Source organism: Agrilus planipennis, unplaced genomic scaffold (genome assembly GCF_000699045.2).
Source record: "Agrilus planipennis isolate EAB-ADULT unplaced genomic scaffold, Apla_2.0 scaffold215, whole genome shotgun sequence".
NCBI lineage: Eukaryota > Metazoa > Arthropoda > Insecta > Coleoptera > Buprestidae > Agrilus > Agrilus planipennis.
The window spans coordinates 240787-265924 of record NW_020439005.1 but is presented as its reverse complement, the minus strand read 5'-3'; the positions used below and the strand labels follow the sequence as shown (position 1 = coordinate 265924).

The 25138-nt window shown below is 34.9% G+C and overlaps 2 protein-coding genes and 1 long non-coding RNA gene across 5 annotated transcripts in view; 1 reads left to right on the top strand and 2 right to left on the bottom strand.

Annotated features, from left to right (window-relative positions):
• LOC108740147 (proton channel OtopLc-like) overlaps positions 1–1956 on the bottom strand; it is a 10667-nt gene extending 8711 nt beyond the window's left edge. Inside the window, exons 1-5 of the mRNA XM_025976030.1 lie at positions 1871–1956; positions 1693–1791; positions 1431–1542; positions 224–326; positions 67–153 (exon numbers count right to left, since the gene is read on the bottom strand). Coding sequence (XP_025831815.1) covers positions 67–153; positions 224–326; positions 1431–1542; positions 1693–1791; positions 1871–1902 — 433 coding nt within the window. The 5' untranslated portion in view covers positions 1903–1956. The remainder of the gene's footprint in view (positions 1–66; positions 154–223; positions 327–1430; positions 1543–1692; positions 1792–1870) is intronic.
• LOC108740160 overlaps positions 1–25138 on the top strand; it is a 106379-nt gene that overhangs the window by 21888 nt on the left and 59353 nt on the right. The window lies entirely within an intron of this gene.
• Positions 2779–17283, bottom strand: LOC108740146 (proton channel OtopLc-like). 3 transcript variants are annotated; one of them, XM_025976028.1, is made up of 12 exons: positions 16992–17282; positions 15338–15445; positions 14194–14415; positions 11886–11978; positions 11682–11821; positions 9663–9740; positions 8815–8922; positions 7277–7440; positions 6103–6229; positions 5244–5489; positions 3533–3820; positions 2779–3406 (listed from the first exon to the last, which is right to left on the bottom strand). In XM_025976028.1, exons 1-12 carry the CDS (start codon positions 17015–17017, stop codon positions 2913–2915), a joined length of 2094 nt encoding a protein of 697 aa, XP_025831813.1. In that variant the 5' UTR covers positions 17018–17282; the 3' UTR covers positions 2779–2912. The 3 variants fall into 3 exon arrangements, with proteins under 3 accessions (XP_025831813.1, XP_025831814.1, XP_025831812.1); XM_025976029.1 differs by lacking the exon at positions 9663–9740 and having other exon boundaries at positions 11604–11821; positions 14194–14412; positions 16992–17283; XM_025976027.1 differs by lacking the exon at positions 9663–9740 and having other exon boundaries at positions 2780–3406; positions 11604–11821.

Here is a 25138-nt window from a genome sequence, read left to right as displayed (position 1 = left end):
CTTGTTTGAACCCGCGTCTAGTACAGAGTAAGAACTGTCATCGTTTTAATAGTTAGTTGTACTTACCTGTGACTCCAGTCCTGAAGTAAAAGCTTCCGTATCTGATATATTGTTTGTTATGTTGCGATAAAGGTATGACGTCCGATTTGTCGTCTGAAAATGCGAAGAATTCACTGTTTTCATATATATAAACGTTCACTTATTGTGAATAGAACGACTTTACCTTTTTCCTCCGGGTTGGATTTTAAAGTCCTTTCCTTTACGCTGTGAGTGAACATGTATATTAAAAATATTACGCTTCCGACGTAAAGATAGACGTAAAATCCCTAAAAGTACACACTTAACTGAAATTGTTGGAAGAGATTTCCTGCTGTTTACTTCCATGAAAGCTTTGCTATAACAACATACTTAAAAAGCTACCTTCTTTATATTTTCAACGCAAAAGTAGAAAGTAATCTTTACTTCATTTAACTACATATGAAGTTATTGGGTCAAAAGTAATAATCCTCAATTAACCTATTGCCAATCTTTTTTGCTTATGTTTGGGAAAAAATTGGTCAAATATTGACTACAGGTGGTAGTAGTTATAAATTATGAAATAATCCCAAGCTGTTTCTTTATTCATTATCAAGTTTATTATGCTAGAGAATATTTAGAATTTTAAAATTAAACAGGATTATTGTTAACACTAAATTTATATGAAATGTCCTTTGCTCAGAGAACAGATATTTGGATTCAGAACCCCGATGACTTAAAGTTGAAGAGAATTTTTAATCTATTCTCTATTTTTTTATAACTAACTAAACAAAGCATCCAGACACTTAAAGGTTTGAAGATTTATATTTGTGTGAAGAACCAACACCCATGTTTCGCTTTTATTTGGGTGGTATTATTAGGGTAGGTTCTTTAGCTAGATAAGCATTGATTCCAAATAGTTCGGTGCTTGTAAATGGTACGTAACGTTGTGTAAATAAACATTGAATTAAAACAGCACAATTATAAATAAAATAGTAGATAATCAAATAGTTAAAAACTAACACTAACTGAAAGAAGACAGAAGTATAAATACAATAATAAGTTAATATAGTATTAAAAACCACGTGCCTACATTCAAAGTACATACCTTGATAAAAACTCCCAAATAGAGGCGAAACGTCAGTGTTAGTTCTTTACACAAATAAAAATCTTCCAACCCTTAAGTGCCTAAATTCTATGCTGACAATTTTTAATGCTTTCTTGAAAGCTTTTTACGTTACCAAGCTTTGAATTAATAAGTTATTGAACCAATCATGAAATGTCGAGGTTTTACTAATTTAATATGAACATCCCAAAGAGAAACAAAATTACTTTGATAGTTTTTTTGAGCGGAATGGAAATTAATTTATTTCATGATTACGATAAGGATTTTCTATAATTAGTTTTACACTTACGACATAGGAGGTTTCGTTATCGGTTGCTATAGAGTCTGTTACTGGTAAAGCTACACCAAAAATGACTAATATTTTGGCGTAAAATGCGGAAACAATGTATGTCAAAGCTTCACTGAAAACAGTAAAAGATTAGATCAAAAAATTATACAGTAGAGTCAGTTACTTAAATCGTTTCAGTAATAAACGATAAAAAATTAGAAATTCGTATTATTACTTTGTTAATTGTAAGTTATCGAATAGGGGTATAAAATAAAGGACTTACCCTGAAACAACTCGAGAACTTTTTTGGGGTACAGGTTTAATTACTGGTACTGGGATGGTAATGTCTAAAGATGGCAAAGAACTTGCATGTCTTTCTATCCTGAAATCAGTTCACATTAGCACGCGTAAATAAATGTTATTAATAACGTAGGGTGTATATAAATATAATAATTCATTACCCAGAGTTATTGATTACTCCTAACGTGGTCATTTTGGTACTACGATAGTCATTCACTTAACTGATAATACAAGAATGGAATAAATGTGCACAGTATTCTTGGGATGTGCTAAATAGATTTTTCAAAAAGGCTAATTATTGTGCAAATATGTGTATTTTACAAATAAGTTGATAAACTTAACAATTTTGCGCGTCGGATCGGATTTTGTCGCTTTACAAAATTCATATTTGTGGAAAACATTAACGCTGGGTTTATTTGTAACGTTTTAATTATAAACATATTGAAGAATAATACGCAGCCCGACAGTTTCGAGTTATTTTTGGTTAATTTTATTCATTTATTTGTTTGAAACGACACCACACTTTTTAGGATGTCGTTTGTTTAAGTGTTTACTTTTGAAGAGAAAATAGTAATGATTTAGGTGTAATAATTCATTATCTTCTTTATTTTTGAAAAATATTTATATATTTTTATACTTACCTATCATCATCGTCATTTCTTTTAGTCACGATTATGATTTCACCTTCGCATTTCTGGAAAACTAGAGCTACCTGTATTTCTAACTGTATGCGAACATTAATCTAAGGCTACTGCAGCCGCTCTTAACACCTGTTTTTGATTCTAATGTGTCCCTCATTTCATATTGAATTCCATAATTTATTCTGCTCTCTGCCCTTTCAGATACCTTCACATTTCTAACGTTCTTGACGTTTTGCCCATTCACAAATAGGTATTTTAAGTTTTTTTCAATATAAATTAACAATTTGGGGGACATCAAAATTACATCTTTCAGTCAGAACTATTTATTTTAAAAATTTGTATGAAAAGGGTACACTGGTGAAGAAAAAACAAGCACCTAGTTAAAAATTTTATTACTATAGCATTTTTAACAGTCATTTAAAAATTAGAAATAGAACTAAAATTTGACATAACACAAAAATTCGATTACATAAATAGGAAAATGAAATAAAATTACCAATATTTATGTCATATTTATCTACATTTCTTAACATATATATATCTATAATAAGTGTCTACTACATTAAATAAAAGGCAACAGAGGGTGTTTATAAGGTGGTTTAAGTTTAAAGGCCGACTTCCATATTTCGAACAAGCAAATGGTGGAATGAAACCTGTAAAATATGGCTAAAGGCATAGAGATGTGGGTGATAATCGTCCAGGCCCATTCGCCATAAAATTGTAAGTGGGTCGGCCTGAATTCCGCCCTATTTTTCACCAGGACGTTGACAATCCACATGGCCATGTTGCTGATTATCAAAAATGTTACCAGTTCCCTCCCTGGTTTTTTACGTGCTTGCTCCAAATTTCTGCATCTTCTCCACCAACCGTCTAACACGAAAATTGTCTGTAAACATGTCTGAATAAACGAAAACGCTTCCACCACCAGACCCATGGTCGAATTATGGGCCGTGTTGAAGTAACATCCGATTATTGAAAACATGCAGTAGATGAACATCCCTGTTTGGGCCACGACCAGGAGGGTGTTATCCAGTCCAAGACTTGAATGTCCATCATCTAAACGAATTCTGAATTGAGCTAGTTGTGACCAAAGTCGCGTCAAAACTTTAAAGTGAAATAACGTTCTAACTAAAATCGTTGAATATTCTGGATCGCCTCAATTTGACCCAGCAGAATACTTACGCGTTTTACGACAATATTTCATTGGCCTCATTTTAATCATTGCCATGACAACAGTAATGATGGAAATAATGTAGAGAATTAGTTCCACGACTTGTACTTCTATTTCGGCGTTGTTTAGGTAAACACTTTTTTCCTCTTTGGCGCCGGGGTAGCTGGTGAGCACGAAGAACATGATCAGGGATATAATGGTGAGGACAATTACGAGTATCCCAGAAAACAAACCCTTGTGCGCCTTCGAACAGTCGACAGAGAAATGATGGTGCGATTGCATTGCAGAGCCGAAAAGATCTGAAATTAAATTCCGTTTAGCTTATTTGGAGAGCGCAACATGAATTCTTGAACGTCTTGAACGTAAAACAGAGAGAGAGAGGAAAAATTAGAAAAAACCTTACGAATAAAATTTATCCTTTTATCATCAAAGACAGTACAACTGTAGTGATAGATTTACAGCGGCAAAAGATAAGCATGCTTAGATTTGCAGATTATATAGTAGTATTAGCATCTAGAAGGAGGACTTAGAGATAGCTTTAAATAAAATGGAAGCGGTACTAACAGATCAGTACTGTATGAAAATAAATAAAAGTAAAACTAAAATACTGGTATGCAAGGGAAGAAAAAGTAGTGAAAGAACGAATATAAAGATAGGAGACGAAAAATTAGAAGATATGACCGATTGTACGTATCTAGGAAGTCGGATAAGTCAGGACGGAAGGAGTAGTAGGGATATAAAGCAGAGGATAGCGCAGGGTCGTGTCGCCTTTAATAAAAAGAAGTCACTTCTATGCTCGCGAACGGTTAATTTAGAAATTCGAAAAAGGTTGTTAAAGGTGTATGTTTGGAGCACGGCGTTGTACGGGTGCGAAACATGGACAGTGGGAGCGGCGGAAAAGAAAAGGTTAGAAGCGTTCGAAATGTGGTGTTATAGGCGGATGATGAGGATATCGTGGGTAGAAAAGGTTAGAAATGAAGAGGTATTGGAAAGAATAGGAGAACAGAGGACTCTATGGAAGTCAATAAAAAATAGGCGAGATAGGTTGGTAGGACACCTTCTCAGGCATGAAGGTCTAGTCAGAGACATATTAGAGGCAGAAACAGGAGTTAGGAGGGGTAGAGGTAGACCTAGATTAGATTACTCTTCGCAAATAGTTAAGGATGTGGGCTGTTCTAGTTTTAGGGAAATGCGAAGTTTAGCTCAGGATAGGAAAGAGTGGAGGTACGTGTCCAACCAGTCTTAGGACTGATGACCTTATGATGATGATGATGATGATGATCGGCGAATGCAGTAGAACAAAATCAAAGATATTAATTTGTAAATATTGTTGATCATAAATATCTATAGAATAAGTTGTTTAACTTGAAAAAAAATATTGGTAATGATTTATTGTTATATCTGCTTCTTATTCATTGTTTCTCAATTTGCATTAATGTGTAACATGAAACAATAAATAATGAACACCTGGCCTACCGAATGCGCAGTGTTTTTTAACAATAAAATAATTAATTGCTACTGCTATATAGCTATAAAAAAATATTTTACAATAGGAAGGAATTGTTCAATATACACTATGTTCAACGAACAATTTTTAATGTCATTTCCAGGAGTGTGCAGGATATCTCATAGTAAATGTAGAATATATATGTATATATAACATTTTATGGAGTGTATAATATTTTATTTTATTAAACACCCGTATAATTTGATAAAACTTACGCCAGTTGAAGTGGCCATGGTGGCCGGGCGACCTGACGTCGTTGTTGATACCACTCTGGGAACTGGCGTCCTTACTCTCTTTCGTGTTTGCTTTAATTTCCTTCCACATTTCGAATAGGATGACGGCGCATATAAGACTGTATTCGATTTTGCACGGGAACAAAAAGGGACTGGCGTTCTGAACCAGAGATCCCATTACATGCCCTTCGAAGCAAAACTTTCCGTGTTTGGTGTTGTTGTGTCGCTCTGAACCAAAATTACAAATATGATTAGCGGAACCTTTGAACTATTCCCTCTACAGTAAAGGCTGGAATGGGTGAATGAACAAATACATACTACTATCTCCTTGATTAGGAAACCAGGAATAGACTTTACAGAAGGAACTTGTAATAAAGCTGATTTATTTCAGGACGTTGAAGGCCTGGGCGATTTAAAAACATAGTACTTGAGGAGTTAATAATGTTAAGCGCGGATACTCCTGATTCCTAATGGTTTATAATGCAACTGTTTGTTTCGAGATGAATTGCAAACTTATCTCCAATAACAATTATCAGGATATTTATATTTAATATGTAGTTATTAAGTTTTCATGTTCGTCGCCGATAACGGTGACCTATAACGATCGCAGTCGTGCCTATTTTCTTGTAATGAGAAAGGAAGAAGGACCTTTCTACTTCTGCCTCATCGTAAAGTAAATAACGGTCGGTAGAATTATTCTTGACGATATGATAAATGTATATCGACCTGTGTGGTATATAATTACTAATTTCATTTTAAAAATTAATTGGTTGGAGATTAAACTATTGGATTTTGTATTCCTTTCAAGACGATAAAATTTTTCAATAAGAAGAGTCCTTACCTTCGAAGTGTACGATTTCATGTTTAGTTTCTTCTACAAGGACGTAAAGCCATTCGCACAAGTTGGTGGCGATCATATGCATTAGGCCGAATCTTGAAACGATGTGGTGTCTACCAATTTGTACATCCTGAAAATTTCTCTAATTGGAATAATCTGTGCAAAGTATACATAAAAGGATGTATGTGTGTGCGTACGTATGTGTATGTGTGGTGTGTAATCGTGAACTCGTGAACTTTTTGCGATGTATTATTTGTACGATAGTGAAGGAGGAAGGAAGAAAGTTTTATGATGGCGATGTCTCCGTGAAATTGAAAAATATTTGAAAAATGCAGAGTTCCCAAACGTGTATAAACGTGTAAAATTGTGTGACAGGGGATAAGTGTAATGGCGCAATAAATAGAGCCAAGTGTCAAGTGTCATCTTTATCGACAATGAAGATGCAATAACCAACTTTAAATGAAACCGAATTTTACAGAATTTACACTTCACTTCAACAGACAGACGCAAAGTCTTACTTAGATCTGTTGCAATACTTATAATAGGAAATGACGAAAGTCAGTGTTACATAATATTAATCGGCTGTGGTCAACTCTTAATTTTCACGACAATTACATTTACTACGAATCCTGTTGATTCATCATTGCTCGGTACGCTCGTTATCTGTTCCTGGTCCTAATAAAAAGTTAATTTTGCGAGCTTTCGCCGTTGCATTTCAGCTAAGTTTGAATTGGAAGATGAATTTCGCTCGAATCCTGGAATTTGCTTTTACTTGTTTTATTTACCTCCTTGAGAACGTGTTAAAATTATATAAGTACGAATGAAAATGTAATTGTAGATCGAGAAGTATCCTTGAAAATGACAGAGGTACAATTTTACAGTCGCTGAACCAAAAGTACCAAAAATTGCGACAACTTTTTATATCACTTAATAATTTATTTGTTTAGAAACAGCTTGGCATGTCTCAATTATCTGTATAAATAATAGCAATTTGTAGGTAGTGTTCGCGTAAGTAGCATATTTTGCATTCTGTAAAAAGATTTCGGGACGATCGGTACCACGGGTTAAGTATTCCAATAGTTTAGGAGGGATATGTAGTGTAAGAGAGAATGAAACATTAAGGCGTTAATGTTATTATATGTTTATTAAATAAAAAAAGAGTGAAAAAAATGGTTACCTTGCTGTTGAGAAATATGAACTGTATCTGTAGTAGGGTGAGGCACATCCTGGTGGCAGGCGTGATGGCGTTCAGTAAGTTGGAGTGGCAATGATCGTTGCTTTTGAGTTCGAAATAACGGCCGAACTCCAGACCCGAATAAACCATACTCCCAATCCCGAAAGCTAAACATAACGTCGAATTAATGGGCCCAATTGGGCGACTATAATCGTCCTCGTAAGTTTCATTACGTCTAAATTTCCTGCGCTTCCCGCCCCAAACTATGCAGCTTTTGCCTAATTACTATTTGCATTTGTTACATAATCGCGTACAGATTACCGACTAAATAGCTAATCTCTACCTACATACCTAATAATATGCCGCGAGTTGGCGCGGCAAACCGCCTTCTACGTGTAGCAGGTATTTCTCAAGATTTTGGCGATAATCGTTGAAGCATACCGTTTACACGTAGATAGTAGTTACAGCAGTGATGCTTTAATAATTTTTGCTCAACTAAAATGAAAGATAACAGTCTGATAATATGATTAGTGATGTAATAACATAGTCCGCTATATTTTACGTTCGGGCGACGGGGCGAGAAGGCAGTCTATAAAGGGTAGATAGAATATAATGTGTGAACATATAATAAAATAATTCGAAGTGGTCTGTATTCTGTCGAAACTTCCAGACGCGGATCGCCATTTCGATCTTTTTGGATCTCATCAGCGCGCCGCAGACAGCTCCGACCTTGTTGGAGCATACGTAATCCTAAAATGTAGCATCATACTACAGATGGCGTTCACCACGCCATTTGTGGTATTTTCTGTGTGAACATATGTTTTAAATTATTTATACAAATAAACTGCGGAAGTATAGAATACTAGTTCTATGATAGGTCTGGGTGATTGTTAAATTTAACAATCGATTATACGCTGTATGAAAATAATCGGCTATTGAGACGCGGCAAACGGTCTCTCGATTTCTTCCGAGGATGTTCAGGCTCCGTCAATTTCACTTCAAACGGAATTTGATTTGATGTGGATGGTATTTACCTCACTTCGTTCGTATTAATAACAATTTATTAAAAAATCATCGCTTGTCATTATCTAGATCTAAATGAATATAAAACGAAATAAAATGCGGCGCTTGACCGGATGATTGTCGCGTTTGTTGCTTCTGCCGATTTCGTTTAGAGCTTTGGAGGATATAAACGAGGCAGATGCAGATGTGATTATTAGATGTACCTGTACGCACGCTAATAGAAAATTTGCAGGCACTATCTAATGTGCCTATTGTTTGTTATCAACATACTTAGTCGCGTGTAGATGTTTAGGATGTTTGCGATTAGTACGTATTTATTATGGACGAAATCGCTAATATTTATTGTGTCTGATTATATATGCTGCTGTATTATTTAAATAAATAATACGTTAACACCTACTTGTTAATGTTATATTTTCAAACCCTTTCAATGCTGTGCTAATTTTTTTTATTTGTAAACCTTGCCCATCTTTAAAGTCTAAAAGGTCGAGCTCTTCAAAACGCTTTTGTTTTCTTACCAATTGCTCCTAATCGGAGATAAAAACTGCCGTATCTGATGGGGTGGTGGTTACTTTGTTCGTCAATTTTTTTTTCCAGAACCGTACTGTCAGTTTTTGCATCTTTATCTGAAATTTAGGAAGAATACATTTTGTCTTGAAGATTTTTCAAGAGATACTTCCTTACAAAATTAATTTGTTGCGGAAATAAAGAAAACATTTATTTCCTAAATGAATAAGAGAGAAAGTTTGTTGCGTGGTAAATTGGTAAATAATCTTAGGTAATTCTTTTGTGTGTATTGGATTATCACATTCTCTAAGTCTCTGTCTTTTTAATATCGTAAGATAAGCTGATCCGACGGGACTTGAACCTTGACGAAACTCTTGAACAAACTAGAGCGGGTGGATCGGCTTGCGAGTTTCGATGATTTAGGGAGTCGGACCATAGGTTCAACCTTAATGGGGTTCGAAATGTGGTGTTGCAGGCGAATAATGAGGATACCGTCGATAGAGAAGGTTAGAAATATTATTATGAATAGATCAGAGGACTATGGAAGTCAATAAGAAATAGACAAGATAGGTTAGTAGGACACCTTCTCAGGCATGAAGATCTAGTCAGAGACATATTAGAGGCAGAAAGAGGAGTAGAGGTAGCACTGGATTAGATTACTGTTCGGAAGTAGTTAAGGATGTGGATGTTCTAGTTTTAGCGAAATGCGAAGATTACCTCAGAACAGGATAGAGTGGAGGTGTGTGTCCAGACAGTCTTAGGACTGACGACCTTATGATGATTAAGATAAGCTGTCATATTTTATTTATTAAAAAGATGAATTTTTCAATATGTAGGTACACAGACGTGTAACACTTACGGTATGATTTTACTGCTGATGAAACTGCTTTCTCTTTTATTAAAGAACCGTACATGTAAGCCACAAACAGTATACTTCCTAGATANAGGCATGAAGATCTAGTCAGAGACATATTAGAGGCAGAAACAGGAGTTAGGAGGGGTAGAGGTAGACCTAGATTAGATTACTGTTCGGAAATAGTTAAGATGTGGGTTGTTCTAGTTTTAGAGAAATGCGTAGATTAGCTCAGAATAGGATAGAGTGGAGGTGTGTGTCCAGCCAGTCTTAGGACTGATGCCCTTATGATGATGAAGATAAGCTGTCATATAAACTTAATTTTTGTTTTTTATGGTAATAGCAGTAACTTTGCTAATCGAACGGTAACTACAGAGTGCAGACTATACTAATCATCCCGTGCAATTGATTCCTGATTCCTTCTTGTTCCAACTCTTGGAAAGATATAGTTGATAATAATTACATTCTTGATTAGTCATTAGCCATAATTTGTATTTCTTTGACCTGCGGTGGAAAGATATTTGAATATACGGGTGAATTTCCTGAAGCTTACGAAAGTAGCATGTGGACTAAAACAGTTCCTTCGTCTCGTGAAGCATGCTTAGTTGATTTTTGACCCCTTAAGTATTCCAATCTGCGGCTATTGAACATATACGCATGTTGAATGTTCAAATTGGATCTTAACAATTTTATTAACAACTCCCAACCAGTCTCGGGTTGATAATGCTCACATCAGAAGTGGGTGAAACCGTAACCAAATTTTGTTTATTTATTTTTCTATATTTATGTGAACTTCGATTGGTTATTTTTAGAATATATAAAACTGGTTTTTCTTTTATTTTCACATTTGATTATACTTTTCGACTGAAAATGTTTTGACATGTATTATGCTCATTTACGCACAATTTCGGAAACTGAGAAAATGGAAATACCTGCAAAGCTTTTATTAATATCTATTAATTCATTAATTTTTAAGTTTAGTGAAACTATTTTGTTGTGGGACAATTTGCCTTGAATAAAGACTACATTTTATTTATTTTTTTCCTGAATGAGTTAAAAAGTTTTTGCAGTAACTAAAATACAGGTAATAATTAAGCCGTGAACATTTTTTTATTGTCCAAAGTTAGATGCTGTTACGTCGAGATTCAGAAAATGTTTGAGCAACATTTGTACCAAGTTTCCCATAAAAAGTGTACCCTTCCTTTTCTTGTGAAGCAACCGCTAACGACCTGTTCGGGGGCTGTCATTTTGGTTCGTCGGAAAAGCATCTAGTTATGCCAGGCATCCTGTCAAACGGGATAAAAGACTAATCTGCGGTCTTAAATTCTTCCGCAAATTCCTCGTTTGTCGGACTGGGTTTATTAAGTTACAACTGAAGGTCCCAACGACCCCTAGTCCGGTGTTCTATACATACATCTGTCATTTTCATCCGCAGCACCGGAGGATCGTTATGAAATCACGTAGCATGTAGGAAAGAGAACATAAACNGCTTGCGAGTTTCGATGATTTAGGGAGTCGGACCATAGGTTCAACCTTAATGGGGTTCGAAATGTGGTGTTGCAGGCGAATAATGAGGATACCGTCGATAGAGAAGGTTAGAAATATTATTATGAATAGATCAGAGGACTATGGAAGTCAATAAGAAATAGACAAGATAGGTTAGTAGGACACCTTCTCAGGCATGAAGATCTAGTCAGAGACATATTAGAGGCAGAAAGAGGAGTAGAGGTAGCACTGGATTAGATTACTGTTCGGAAGTAGTTAAGGATGTGGATGTTCTAGTTTTAGCGAAATGCGAAGATTACCTCAGAACAGGATAGAGTGGAGGTGTGTGTCCAGACAGTCTTAGGACTGACGACCTTATGATGATTAAGATAAGCTGTCATATTTTATTTATTAAAAAGATGAATTTTTCAATATGTAGGTACACAGACGTGTAACACTTACGGTATGATTTTACTGCTGATGAAACTGCTTTTTCTTTTATTAAAGAACCGTACATGTAAGCCACGAACAGTATACTTCCTAGATATAAGTATAAGTAGAATCCTTGGTAGAAGAAGGGTCTAACGTTAGGCGAAATTATTTCTGTTATGGGGAACGCCATTCCCAAAACTACTAGAAGCTTGGCGTATAAAGCAGATAGAATTTTCGTGAGCGCATCGCTGAAATAAATTGCAGTTTAATTTTATTTATATAACGTTTTCATAACTTTTTTCGGTTGCTTACTCTCCCAATCTTCGATTCCTGAGGATTTCTCGGTCTGTTTGTTTCTTATTTTCGTCGTCATGCAGAGATCTGTCGCTGTGGCTTTGAAATAAACTGAAAATGGAATATATTTACTAATTCTCCATTTTTCCTACGAGCAAGGCTTTCCCAAACCATCTTGTTTTTCGCGGAAGGTGAAATTAAATAAGGGGTATCATTTTGATTAAATTTGTTGCCTTTAAATAAAGTATGGAACAAATAGGAAAAAAAATTAAAACCAAATTGGTTATATTCTTATTTATTTATTTTAAAGTAAACTAATTTTGTTTTCCGAAAGTACAGTTCATGATTTAATAAGTAAATGAAAAAGTAAATTAATAGTAACCTCCGTGTGTTTTCTTTTTTTGACCGGCAAGTAGAGTAATGTTTCCAAATCGGAAGAAAGGAAATTTTTATTTGAACAGGCATTTCTTTCCCCGAGCTCTCTTTGTTTTTAACCCCAATAAAGTTTACCCAACGAGAAATTTCCATCCCTTAAACTCGTGATTCTGCCTATGGGGGATAACGCTCAACGAGATATTTGGACCCTAACTTTCGGTTTACCGCGACATAAAATTTAGTTGGCTGCGGATTTGAGAACTCGTACGATAACTTCATATCGCAAGTATCGATCCCTTTTACGTAAAAGATATAAACGAACAACGTCGATACATAGCTATACATTTTATTAACAAGTCATTCTTCCACTGGGAAATCTCACAATATTGATTGCGAAACAACGCCTATTATGGCGAAAACGCATGGTCATACAAGTAAAAATTGTTATGCAGTCCCTGAACCTTGACCACTTAAAGAGTAGATTTAACTAAAATCTTGTATTTGGATCGTGTACCGAGGGTTCTGTACAAACTTCGTCCCTATTGGGATCCGTCAAATGGGCATACACCATCTGGTGGCAAAATTTATAACTCGAATGAGGGAAAAATTTACATAGGAACTATGCACGCAAATTTTTTTGATGATGGAGTCGACGAAGTTTTCTTCTAAAGTTAAATCAAATAAAAAGTTAGTATGTTCAGTGAAAAGCCGCAATAGCACTTCAGACATAGATCTTCACTCTTCACCTACATTATCTAGTTTCCAATAAAAACTAACCGTTAAAAAAGTAAAAAATTTTTTGATGATGGAGTCGACGAAGTTTTCTTCTAAAGTTAAATCATATAAAAAGTTAATATGTTCAGTGAAAAGCCGCAATAGCACTTCAGACATAGATCTTCACTCTTCACCTACATTAACTACTTTCCAATAAAAACTAACCGTTTTATATATGTAAAAATATATTCGGAAAATTAGAGAAAAAAGTAAACTAATAGAAGCTTGGATGAAAGCAGTAGGTATCAAAGAAGTGAATTCCGGAATAAAAATTTGTTCACGTCATTTTAATGCACATGATTATATTTCAGCAAGTATTTACCATCAGCCATAACCTTAATATTTAAAACTAGAATCATACTAAAATTATAAAGTGAGAAATTATTTATTCCTGTGTAATTGATTTAACACAATTCTAATGATACGATATAAGTATTTTGAGGTTAAGAACCTACCTGCTGCAATACAACAAAGTTGCAATAATGTGTTTGCAACGTTCTCTTAAATCGGCTTTGCACGTGCAAGTCATTGATATGATATTGCTTAAATCACCCAGAATCACCTCACCAATTATATAACGTGAATCACTTTTTAAATCCGAAGTTTGTAAAAAGTAGGCAGTAAACTTGACGGAATTTGAAGGCTAGCTTCCGGATTTGTTATTTCCGAATTTTATAATGTGATTGGCATTAAAAACACGCTCACCTTCAACGAAATTTCCTTTCCGAGGCTTTGTGTCAGCCCAATCACATATTGTGTCAATACTTATCATTTTATCGTAATTTAAAAACTTGGAAATTGCACGGTACACTATAGGAACTACGATAAATTTTCCCTAATCGGCGCCATGTTTTTAGGCTCCTCCCATTTGACGGATCCCAATAAGATGAACCGATCCTCGAAGATTTTCCCCCTTTTTCCCAAATATGTTTCCTCCAAAATTAGTCCCAGAAACGTACAATTACAATATTGAAAAGAATAAGTTCATTTACAAAAAATACGAAAGGGGAACTAGCAGTATTGAAAATGATTTATTTAGCAGTTTTCTGTTTGACATGTGCAATTTTTTGTGAAAATATTTCTTCAAATACTTGTTTAGAAAAGATTGAGTTAGACGTCGTATTTTGGTTCGGACACCCGTTAAAACTTATACAATTTGTTCAAAATTTCCACTTACGTCATAAAGTATTTTCTCTGGGCCATAACGGCATGGGCAGCGGATAAAGCTATGGCTTGCGACGGGCGTCTGAGAGCTGCTATTATGGCCGAACCGCGTCTCGACGAAGACCCTAAGTGCTCTTGACTGTTGAACTCGTGAGTTCTAGGTGGTGGCACTAGTTCGTTTGGATTTTCTGGATGGGTATACAAAGGTTGAGATTCTTCAGGTGTCGAAGCACTGCTACAAAGCAAGTAACACTTAAAATTCGGAAAAATAGCAACGAAATTGACTTTTTCCGTGCAATCAATGAATTTATTGTTATCTGTAATGGTGCCAGTGATAGTTACTATTTTTTGACGTTTAACATGTTAGTTATTAACCAAAAATAAGGAAGGAAATGATCGGTATATATCGTCACGTAACTTTGTTATTGTTAATTATTATTTTATTTTTGAATTAAATATCTCTATATTGCAATATATATGGCATTTTTTATTTAATCAAGTCTCACAGATATACTTAAGTGATTTATTTAACAGGGAATCGCACCATATTCGTACTTAATTATTCATCAAACAACCTGTTATTTACGTTGCTTTGTAAATTTATATCACTGTTTACTCTCTCGTTGCATAATATTTATACCATCTGTTTATGTCCGGTAGGATGCTGGGTATTCTTTTATTCATGGAATTTTGATTAACATTTCCGGAAACTTCCCGTAAGTTCCTTTTCGTCGTGCAGTCTGTTTGCTGGATAGTTTATTATCGTTGCTGTAGGCTTTCGGCAGCGTTATGAAAGGTGCCGCCGGCGTATCGACTGTAGCCTACGGCATTTGTTAATGATAATATTTTGAAATTTTCATCAGTATTTCTAGAAATTTTCTGTTAGTGCCTTTTCGTCGTGATGTTTGTTTGCTGGATAGTTTATGAACGCTGCTGTAGGCTTTCAGTAGCGTTATCAAAAGTGACGCCGGCATATCGACTGTAGCCTGCGGCATTCGTTTATACCCATATTTTGAATATTAAACGACAAGAAAGATTAAAGTGGAATTTTCTTTGCATTATTTATGTTATTGTCAAAACTTGTTAGTCCTATTCCAGATAGAGAAACCACTTTACGTGGCAGATTTAATAATAGCTACCTATTTATGTTGACCTACCTTTCACCTCGTTCATTTTCATCCACTTGGGGTAATTTGCTAATTAGTAGCCCATTGCCAGGCAAAGAGCCGAATCGGTCCCTGTACCGCATCTTGGATAGTTTAAGGCTATAATAACAAGAACTGCACTTAATATTCTTTAAAACAGGATTGCGATTTCAAAATTTAGTTTCATTTAAGGAACTGATACGAATTTTAGATAATACATTAATAGAAAGGTTTTTTAAAACGTTAACGATTGTTTATAACGAACTGGATAAAGTTTCATTGAGCCTATGTTTTTATATTGGACAAAATTTACATACGGATTATAACTTGTACGTTAAGGTTCTTAAAATGAAATATTGCCGAATAATGCTATTACTTTGAACGTGATATGTGGTCATCGAATTCGAATTCTATCAGATTAGCTTTTATTATTTACAAAAACAGATTAAATCGATTGGCACTCTCCATTATTTAATGTTTGTTTCTGTGATATTTAATGTGTAAATTCTGGCTCGTGACGTTAATGTTTAGGATACAACCGTTTCATTAGCATAATTATTGATGAAATCTGAAGTCCTCTTTTATTCCTATTAAAAACGATCTTTTAAATTATGGATGTGGAACTTTTTCAATTTTCGTTTATTTAAAGAATAAGTTCACAACTCCTTTAAATGTAGCTTTTTCATATTTTTTGTTTAATTTCGAGACCTATAGGCACTCAAATGGTGTTAAGTATTTATGATAATACCCATGTTAATTAACTGATTCAATAAACCGTTTAGCGGATACGTTAAAATTTTTGTTGTTTGCCAAACGCAAAACACTAGCAAACCATCAGTCGCAAAAGAAGAAGGAAAATGAGTCAAAGTCACTCTAAAACACGTATTAGATATGTAGCTACAATACGTACATATATTTAATAAATAAAATTTTAGGAAAAGTTTGTTGTTTGTTGGAATTCGAAGAAAATTTTCAAAATATTAGATATGCATAATGTAAAAAATGTTTTAGTTTATTCTTGTAATTTGCTCTTAGACTTATTAACATTTTCCTTAGTGGATTATCCTTATAGCAGTAGATATAAAGCGGAGGCGTTAGGAATATTTAACGAAAATTAAGCCAAGAAAATTAAAAACAGACAAAAATTCTAAAATCGTAGATAATTTCATTTAAAGTAGTAACGGGAACTTTATAACCTTTTCCAATTACTCGATTGCTCGACGTTGTAGTAGGTAAATTACCCCACTTTTCCCTAAGGAAGGGACAGTTAGGATCTGATATTAATATTGGTGTTAAATTGTGTTGTGGAATGAACTTTAGTTTTAGAACAGCGAAATACGACCCGTCGGAGAGTTGAGAATTTTAGTTTAGGTGGTATAAAGTTTTGTAGTAAATAAATGGGAGAAATTCTGGAAGAAGACGTTTGTTACATTTTCAATTTCAACTGCAGTTACACTTTGAAACGGTCGAGCGGGAGGGCGGGCTCTTGAAAGCGGCAGAAACGTCAGACGAAGAAGGGAGCATAAAGATGATGATGATGATAATAATAATAATAATAATAGTAACACTAATAATAATAGTAAGCGTAACTGAGGACCGTATTTAATTTTTAAGCTACTTTATTCGCAAAGTTTAATTAGAAAGTCGAGACAAACTAATTGTTTACCTGTGCTCTTCTTGCATGGTGTCCATGCGCGAGTCCCGTCTTATTATTCTCGTTTTTGCTTCTTCTATCTGGATGCTGTTCCTTCCCGGAACGTCCTATTAAAAGTTCAGGCGTTCTGGATAATTCAGGATTTAACAGTTTGTTTATAATGGAAGAACTGCACGCGTATCACATAACATCAGGCTCTCTCCCGTTTATCGCGTTCAATAAACGTTCAGCGACGAAGTTCGCGCCTGTTTGCCGAAATAACTGACGAACTTGACATTTTTTCGGCGAGATAATCAGTGGTAAATATTTTCGATTGTGGAAGTGGGATGGCAAGTCTCGTGTTGAGTCACCATTCATTTTTCCTAATTTATTTAACAAAATTTTAATTCGAAATACAGTAATGCGCATAATAATGGATGAATGACTTTTCTGACGACGAAAATACAAATATGTTATTGTTATCTTTATTGGTTAGAACTTATTGTTGTTTAATATAAAACTTGTTAATTGGACGACGATACTAATGCTTCGCTCACGACGGTGGTTTAAACGTAAAGTTATACAAGGTGTAACAGGAACAAATGCCGATCTGTAGAGGGTGTAAAATGGTGGTTAAGGGCAAAAGAAATTTTTAAGAAAATCACAATAATTTATAGTCCGAAGCCGCTCCTGTGCGTGAATTAGCAACACAGGTATCTACCGAATGGCGTAGCGTGACACAAACTCTGCAGTTACATGAATAGAGAATGTAAATATTGCCGTGGGTCAAACGTCTAAGTTAAACATAAACATTTTAATTCTACATCTACTGATTAGAGTAATAAATTAAATAAGTACCTTACAGGCAGCTCTATGTAAACGTACGAATGCAAAAGAAATAAAAACAGTAAGTTGAGTAAGCATTAATCGGTCTGGATAATTGTAATTTTTATTAAGGCAAGTTACCACACCATCATTGAGGTATTGCCAAAGTGCGTTGCCTTTTTGTGGGTGGTTGTATGTAAATTACCATCTCCAAAAATTTCGCACCGCACATTTATCGAAAACTAAGCCAAAAGTCTTATCGTTTTTTGGTGATTTTTGATTGGAAATTCTAAACAAGTAGAAACATAACAAAATTGATAAAATAACAATAGTCTAAATAAAAGAATTTCCTTTATTGGGTTTCAAAAAGGTTCTATTATGAACGTTTTCTCGGCGCTATACAAATTGTAGTACCTACTGTAAGAGTATAGAACTAATTAATTAAAAAATATAATACAATTAGTTACTGCTATGTCAGCAAAAAACTGTTGAAGAAATTTTAAGGGTTATCATCCTGTTGGGTTATGAGATTTTACTGTCCTTTTCACTGAGAATCGTTTAAGTACATATGAAATATAGTTTCATCAAACGTTTAATTTGTGATGTACATTTTCATTAAATAACGTTTTGTGACGATGACGACAAATGTTGTGCGGTTTCAGTTTGTGAACATATCTTGTTTCTGCAGAAATCCTTATTTGTAAATTATTACATGCGAATATGAGAAATTAAGCTTTTAATTAAATGCACAATGGAGTACGTGTTTTAGTAAAACTTAGTCGACAGTGACCAAGAATTAATAGAAACTGCAGTTAGATCTCGATATTGGACGCGGATGGAACCAAATTTATATTGGCGTTTGTATGAAGTTTTGTATGAAGTAATTAAAATTTAATTTTAACATTTATTACAATTTGCTCTTGGAATATTTTGCAGAAAATTTGATTAATTTATTTATGAATAATACCGATACCAATCCAAAGTATGATACTTGTGTTAAAGGAAAATATTTTTAACCCTGATGTAAACATGTGGTCATAAAAGTCTGTCTGTCTTTTACAAAAGCAATGTACTTTATTTATGGTATAAACGTAAATTAATTTATGATTTGATAACAGATGTAAGATCTCAAACATGAAAAAATGATAGCTAGGTGGAAGGGTTATTTTTTAATTTTTTGTTAATATTTGAGCATTTTGCCTGACTTGTATAATATTCGTAATATATCTCAAAAAATAAATGTCTAACGTATACAAATATGCTTAAAAAATTGTAAACGGAAAGTTTTAATTTTAAGACATCTCTACAGGGCCTTTACTTTATATTTTTATTGCGCGTAGCAGAAATACTTATTGCACCAATTTGCATGAACACATTAAGTTATAAAGTTAATTCGATGATAATAGTCTTGTTTTTATTTTTTGGAATATTCGCCGGTGTAAAGTAAAATGATGAATAATTTAGATAAAGACAGTAAAAAGCTTTAATGAAGATTAAGAACAATTTGACATTTGTCTAGAATTGGTTTTTCATTTTCCAGCTGCAATTGGACATAAGAATAAGTATGTGACAAAAATCAAACGCTATAGGTACAGTTTTATTTTTTATTAAAAATACATTTAAAACCAAAATTTTCAATGTTTTATTCGATTTTATAAGTCTATAGACTTATAGAGAATCTAGTATATATTATGGGATGCATTTTATACAAAGATGTACAAGAAGTGACTCATTTGTCTCCCGTTGAAACCGTCCAAAATCCTATTCCGTTTCAATTAAACTCTAAAAATTGTTAATAGATTTACTTTGTTACATAGATAGTCCATTATCTCTCACACGACTTGTTGCAACAATGGTTTGGTCAGGTGATAACAAAATAAAAAACGACAGAAACGTAGAGCACGGTGGATAATTTGCTTGGCATCACCCCAGCCGTAAATCCATTTCATGTAAAACAGTTTCCCGGTTATCGGGCTCTAAATGTATTCCTCCCCGTTGACAGGACGTCTGGTTTAATGTACGCCAAGAGCAGCCGATTGCCTGTATTAGGTGCGTTTACATTGCAACCTCTGATGTTGTCAATTCGGGCGCTGTTAGCGTCAAATAAATTAAATTTCGGCATGATTATCGACAACACGTTCTAAATTGCAATAGGCAGGTGTGTTACGCGGTCTCGCTGCCCAAATAACTGCCGTACTCATGTACCTGTCTGTGGTCTGATCGTCTGATGCTTTTCCAACTAATTCGCTTTGGGAATTGTCAACGGAAAGGTTACCAAGTTAGCAAACAGCTTTTACAATAGCCCCGAAGTAATGTTTAATTTGTTACTCTTTTAAAGGAAAGTGAACAAAAAAACACATGTAGCTTGTTGGCTACTAATAAGTTGGAAAAGAGGTTTTAGTTTGGCAAATTGTCGAACATTATGAAATACTACAGTACCAATTGATGCATATAGATGTACCGTTAGTCATTTGATATTATTTGATTTGCTGGCATGGATTTGGTTAATGATTTATTGATTGGTGTACTGATGGGAGCTAGTAAATCGTGACTCTGATATGGTGGTTTGGATACATTCCTGATTAAGAGATAATGTTGTTCACTAGGTAGTAATTAAAACATTTTTTGTGGTTCCATACTTCTCCGTTCACCTGATGACTATAAATTACTTTACCCCGTTAGTAGTGCAAGTATCTATTAAGTGAAGAGAGAGTCGAGTCTAAAATTTAACGAGAGAGGTCCACCTAAAAAAATTCCCTTCTCCCTGCATGTCGGAGGTTCTTGAAATGCTGCAGAGTTCAATTTTGTAGTCACTTAAGGACACTGTTTCCGAAACCCCCGATTGATTCCTGAATCTAAAATAGCGATTTGCGCATTCTGAATTGAATTTGCGCCTTCCCATTTACCGTTTGCGGAATTCGCTTTCTTGTTTTTTTCTTGTTCCCATTTTGCGTTTGAAAAATAAATTTTAACAAACTTAATCAGGGTAGCGCGAAGTAGACTGTGCCGCCCCATTCGTCCGGGTCCAAATTTGATTCTCTCTCTCATCGGCAACGACGGCGACACGATGACTATGGCGCCTCGCCGACCGACCGACCGACACGACGTGTCGCGTCGGGCCGCGTCGCGACGCCGTCGTTCTCGTCGTCGCTCTATCGCTGCCGTTCAATCCAATTTTCACGGCAAATTGTTCATAACGGAAGTTCATATCCGGAGCCGTACGTACCATGTACATCGACGGTGGCTGGGGTGCCGCCATCGAGTTCGAGGCGCGAAGATGAGGCGGTAATTCCCGTATCCGGCCCGGGATGGATAAATTGACGCCGCGATATTTCGCCCTCGACTGCAGAAGCCAACGTTCGTAATAGCGTTCAATCGACATGATGGTACGAGCCTCCGGCGTGGCGCACAGTCACTCCTCGATCCTATTAACCATACGTGAAATTTTCGGCCATAATTGGTCCCAGTAATTTGTCATTATCGAATGTGATACGTTTAGAATACAAATGCCGGAGGCGCTACGTCAATCGGCAAGGATATTTAAGGATTTTGACCGTTTGGGAATTGGAAGCCAACACGAATTTCTTCTGCAAAATGCGTTTTTTGCTAGCTTTGTATGAGATGTACACAGCTTTAACAACTTAACTAAAAATGCTCATAATGCCATCTAAATAAACTCTAACTGGAGGCCGATTAGGATTTTGATACAACGGCTTGGCTTATATGACACTTTTTTGTGTAATACACTATCAGAACGTAATCAATTATTTTAGGTTTCTTTGTAAAGTCCGATTAAATTAATTCATAGGCGAAGACGGAAAAATGACAATACTTTGTCGCAGTTTGGTGAAACACCATTGCTGTGAGTAGTATTAAAAAAAATTTTTGAAACATTAAATTTGTTTTTGGCATCTAATTATTGATTGCTTACTTTGTTTTACAAATATTGAATTAATTAGTTTATGCTTTTATTATTAAACTAAATAATACCTGCGCTTATTTGTTTGGTAATCTTATAGCAGTTTCTTACTACCCGTATCCTTGTAATACATTAATTAATTAAGATTAGGTTTTAAAAAGTTTGTTGAACGCTATGTCTTCTGTAACTTTGTGGGTCCCCACACTATGCAGGTTTCGTCGACAACGAACCAGTCGAAAAACGGTTACGATGTCGCGAAACCCGAAATATGTGAGGATTTCGCAAACTTCCTGGAAAGGACGAAAACCCTCCGTGACTCAAACTTCCCTCGACTTTGTACCTTATAACAAACAAATAACGGAAAACGAGAAGAATTAGTACTTTTACAGTACATACCTACATGCATTGGTATTTATTAAAACTAAAAATTAAATTCTTTGAAAACATTTTTTGCAATCTACTGAACCTTTTTAGTGAGGATTCTCTAACCAGTTGGTGTTCCATTTTTCAGTGACATATTACTTGATTTTTCGTCTGGCCTCTGGTTTGGTTAGAGGAATTACTTCGGGATATATTTTGTCCTAGTTAGGGTTTAAAGGCCTCGTCGGTTACAGCTGCTCCCTAACGTTTCGCTAGCAAGGGTGGCAAGCTTCTTCAAAGGTCCTTCCATTTCTGATGCTCGATGTAGTCTACATAGGTATTTTCTAACTCATCCCCTATTTCAAAAAAAAAAACTGAATCAACGAAAGGATGGTTGTTGTTATTGTATAAGTGTATTAAATAATACAATTAAGTCATCAATGCAACGTTAAATAAATATTGAAAATGAAAATTGAAACCTGTTGATCGTTTTGCACATTTCCGTGATTATTATTCCACATTGCATTCGATTTACTTAGAATACATAAGTAAGAGACAATAGAAATTTTACTTCCGTTTCTGATTACTCCACTCACCCCTATCTAGTTTCCAATACTGCTTAATATGTAAAATTGATAGGCATTTAGTAGTGGTTTTGATTGAGACTCGTTGTTAATGGTAAACTATTCAATAAAATTAGAGCGTCGTTTTTCTCGTCTGCATCGGATATTGGCGAGTGACTGGGAGCTGATTAAAAGCATTTTAACTGCCTGAACATGTGCATTGTGTCATGTTGCAAATGTGTAGGTACATCTACTGTCTAAACGTATATAAACAAAGACACCGTTTCCGTGTTATGTTTGAAACAATGGACAAAATGTGGCGGAACGTCGATAAAGACCATTGTATACCTGTTTCCTTTCTATATGAATAGCTACTGAATACTATCATCATACATACAAGTCAGTGTAACTGGTAGAGATGGCTCCAGAAAGCTGGCTGTGAATGAATGAATGAATGTATCTATGTACGTATGTTGTTGCATTCGTTGTTAAATATTCTCGGTCTTATCTGTCGTTAACATTAAGTTCATACGAGCGTTATGTCTCAGGTTTCAAAGGAAAATTATACGCCTTGAATCTTCAGTTGAATTATTAAGTCTGATGACGGAGCTAAATTTTGATACAAAACGTCACAGATGCTCAAAAACGTTGCAGCTTGAAATTGCCTAGCGAATGAACGTTTAAATTTATTGAAAATTATTGCATTTACACCAACCATCGGCTTTACGTTATTCCAATTGAATGTCAATCTCTTTTATCTTTTAATCTTTATTCGCTGTCTTTTGTAATAAGTATCTCCCAGCAATCAAATTAATTTAATTAGTGATCACAGAGCATATATATAGGAGAATGTGGTCTAATTCGTACCACTTTTGATATATTTCTCTTAATATTTCTTTTAATTTAAGTAGTGTTTGAATGCCTTTCTGATATTTCGAAACTTTTATATATCTTTTGACACTCAAATTGTAAAACATTGTTTCTTTCGTAAATTTTAGAGCTGATCATTTTCTAATCAATCCCTAAGGTTATTATTTGTTTTGAAAGTTCTAGTGAAATTAAATTCTTTAAAATTCTAATTCATCTTGTGTTCACTTAGTCATAAAAAAAGAAAAACTAAATCGAGATTCCAAAATCATACCCATATGAATTACAATCCACAAAGTTCGAACGGTTTATTGATATTTTTTGTAGTCTATTTTCAATACATGTTGCGAAATTTTTAAAAATATTTTAAATTATTACAGAAACTAAAAAGCATAATCTTTATCATGCAAATATTACACAATACAAAGCAATACACAACACAAAGCTATTTAAGTTACAATGCCGCTTTAAATTCAAGCTAATCGACTTACCTGCTGTGAGCTTTTGAGAGAATAACGTTTTAGTTTTTCACCAGTAGCTGGCGGCAGATGATTTAGTCTAAAATAAGAAAAATTGAAGAGGAACGATTTAGGAGCTAATGAGAAGTACTTATGAAATAGACTGGCATTCCTGTAAGATTTGCATATATTACGAAAATAACTTGTTCTTGCTATCAATGATTTCATTATTGTTTTGTATGTACTTATTATTTATTGAAACCACTTTCTCCTAATGCCGGAAATCATGATATTATTGAAGATACTGGGGGGGGGGGCAGTTGCTCGATATTATTTTCACTGTTTTGGTCCTGAGTGGCAAGCCTAAGTTGTCTCTGAGAAAAAATATTTTTTTTTCGAATCACAATTCGTGGACATATTTGTACTTGCATGATTTATTAATGTTTAAATTAGCGTCCCCCTTTCTTTTTCCTTTAATAAGTTCAATTTTGACCCCTTGTTCGTTGTCGCAAGGACAATTTATGAAACTTTTACAATTATGAAAAAAAAAACTTTTCTTTATTTTATTCCGAAATCAGAATTGTATTGCGAAAGTCGAAATTATTAAGTTAGTTGGCTGCGAATTGGGAGCGATTATGCCCGAGCTGCTGGCAGTTTCGCCCCTAAAGATCTGGCCAAGCGCGAATTTTCCCCCGATCCCCAGCCGAATCTAATGAATATTTATTAAAGCAAATTGATTTGGAGGCCCTAACCGTAGCTACAGTACTCATTACCGAATTAATGTGGAGCAAGCACCTTTATGCAAATTATTTACTTTAGCGCGGGAGACGCAGATTTATTTTCGTATGAAAAAGTAAAATCGGGATCCGTTAAACTCAAAGATGGGGTCGAACGAAATTTACGCCGTGACATCTTTTATAGACAAATATTTTGTAATTAATTCTGTTTTTTCAACGTTAACTTCTGACTAAAATTATTGCACAATATAAAGCGTTGGATGACTACGACATATACCGAGCGGCATGGCCTAGAGGTCTAGATCATTGCTTAGTATTCGGGAGGACGCCGGTTCGATTCCGGGTCCGTCTGCCTTGGTCCAAGTTTTTCTGTGGTTTCCTTGGATCACTTAGGCAAATGCTGAGGCAGTAATATTCCACAGATAATCTTTCATTCTCTTCTGTCTTCATT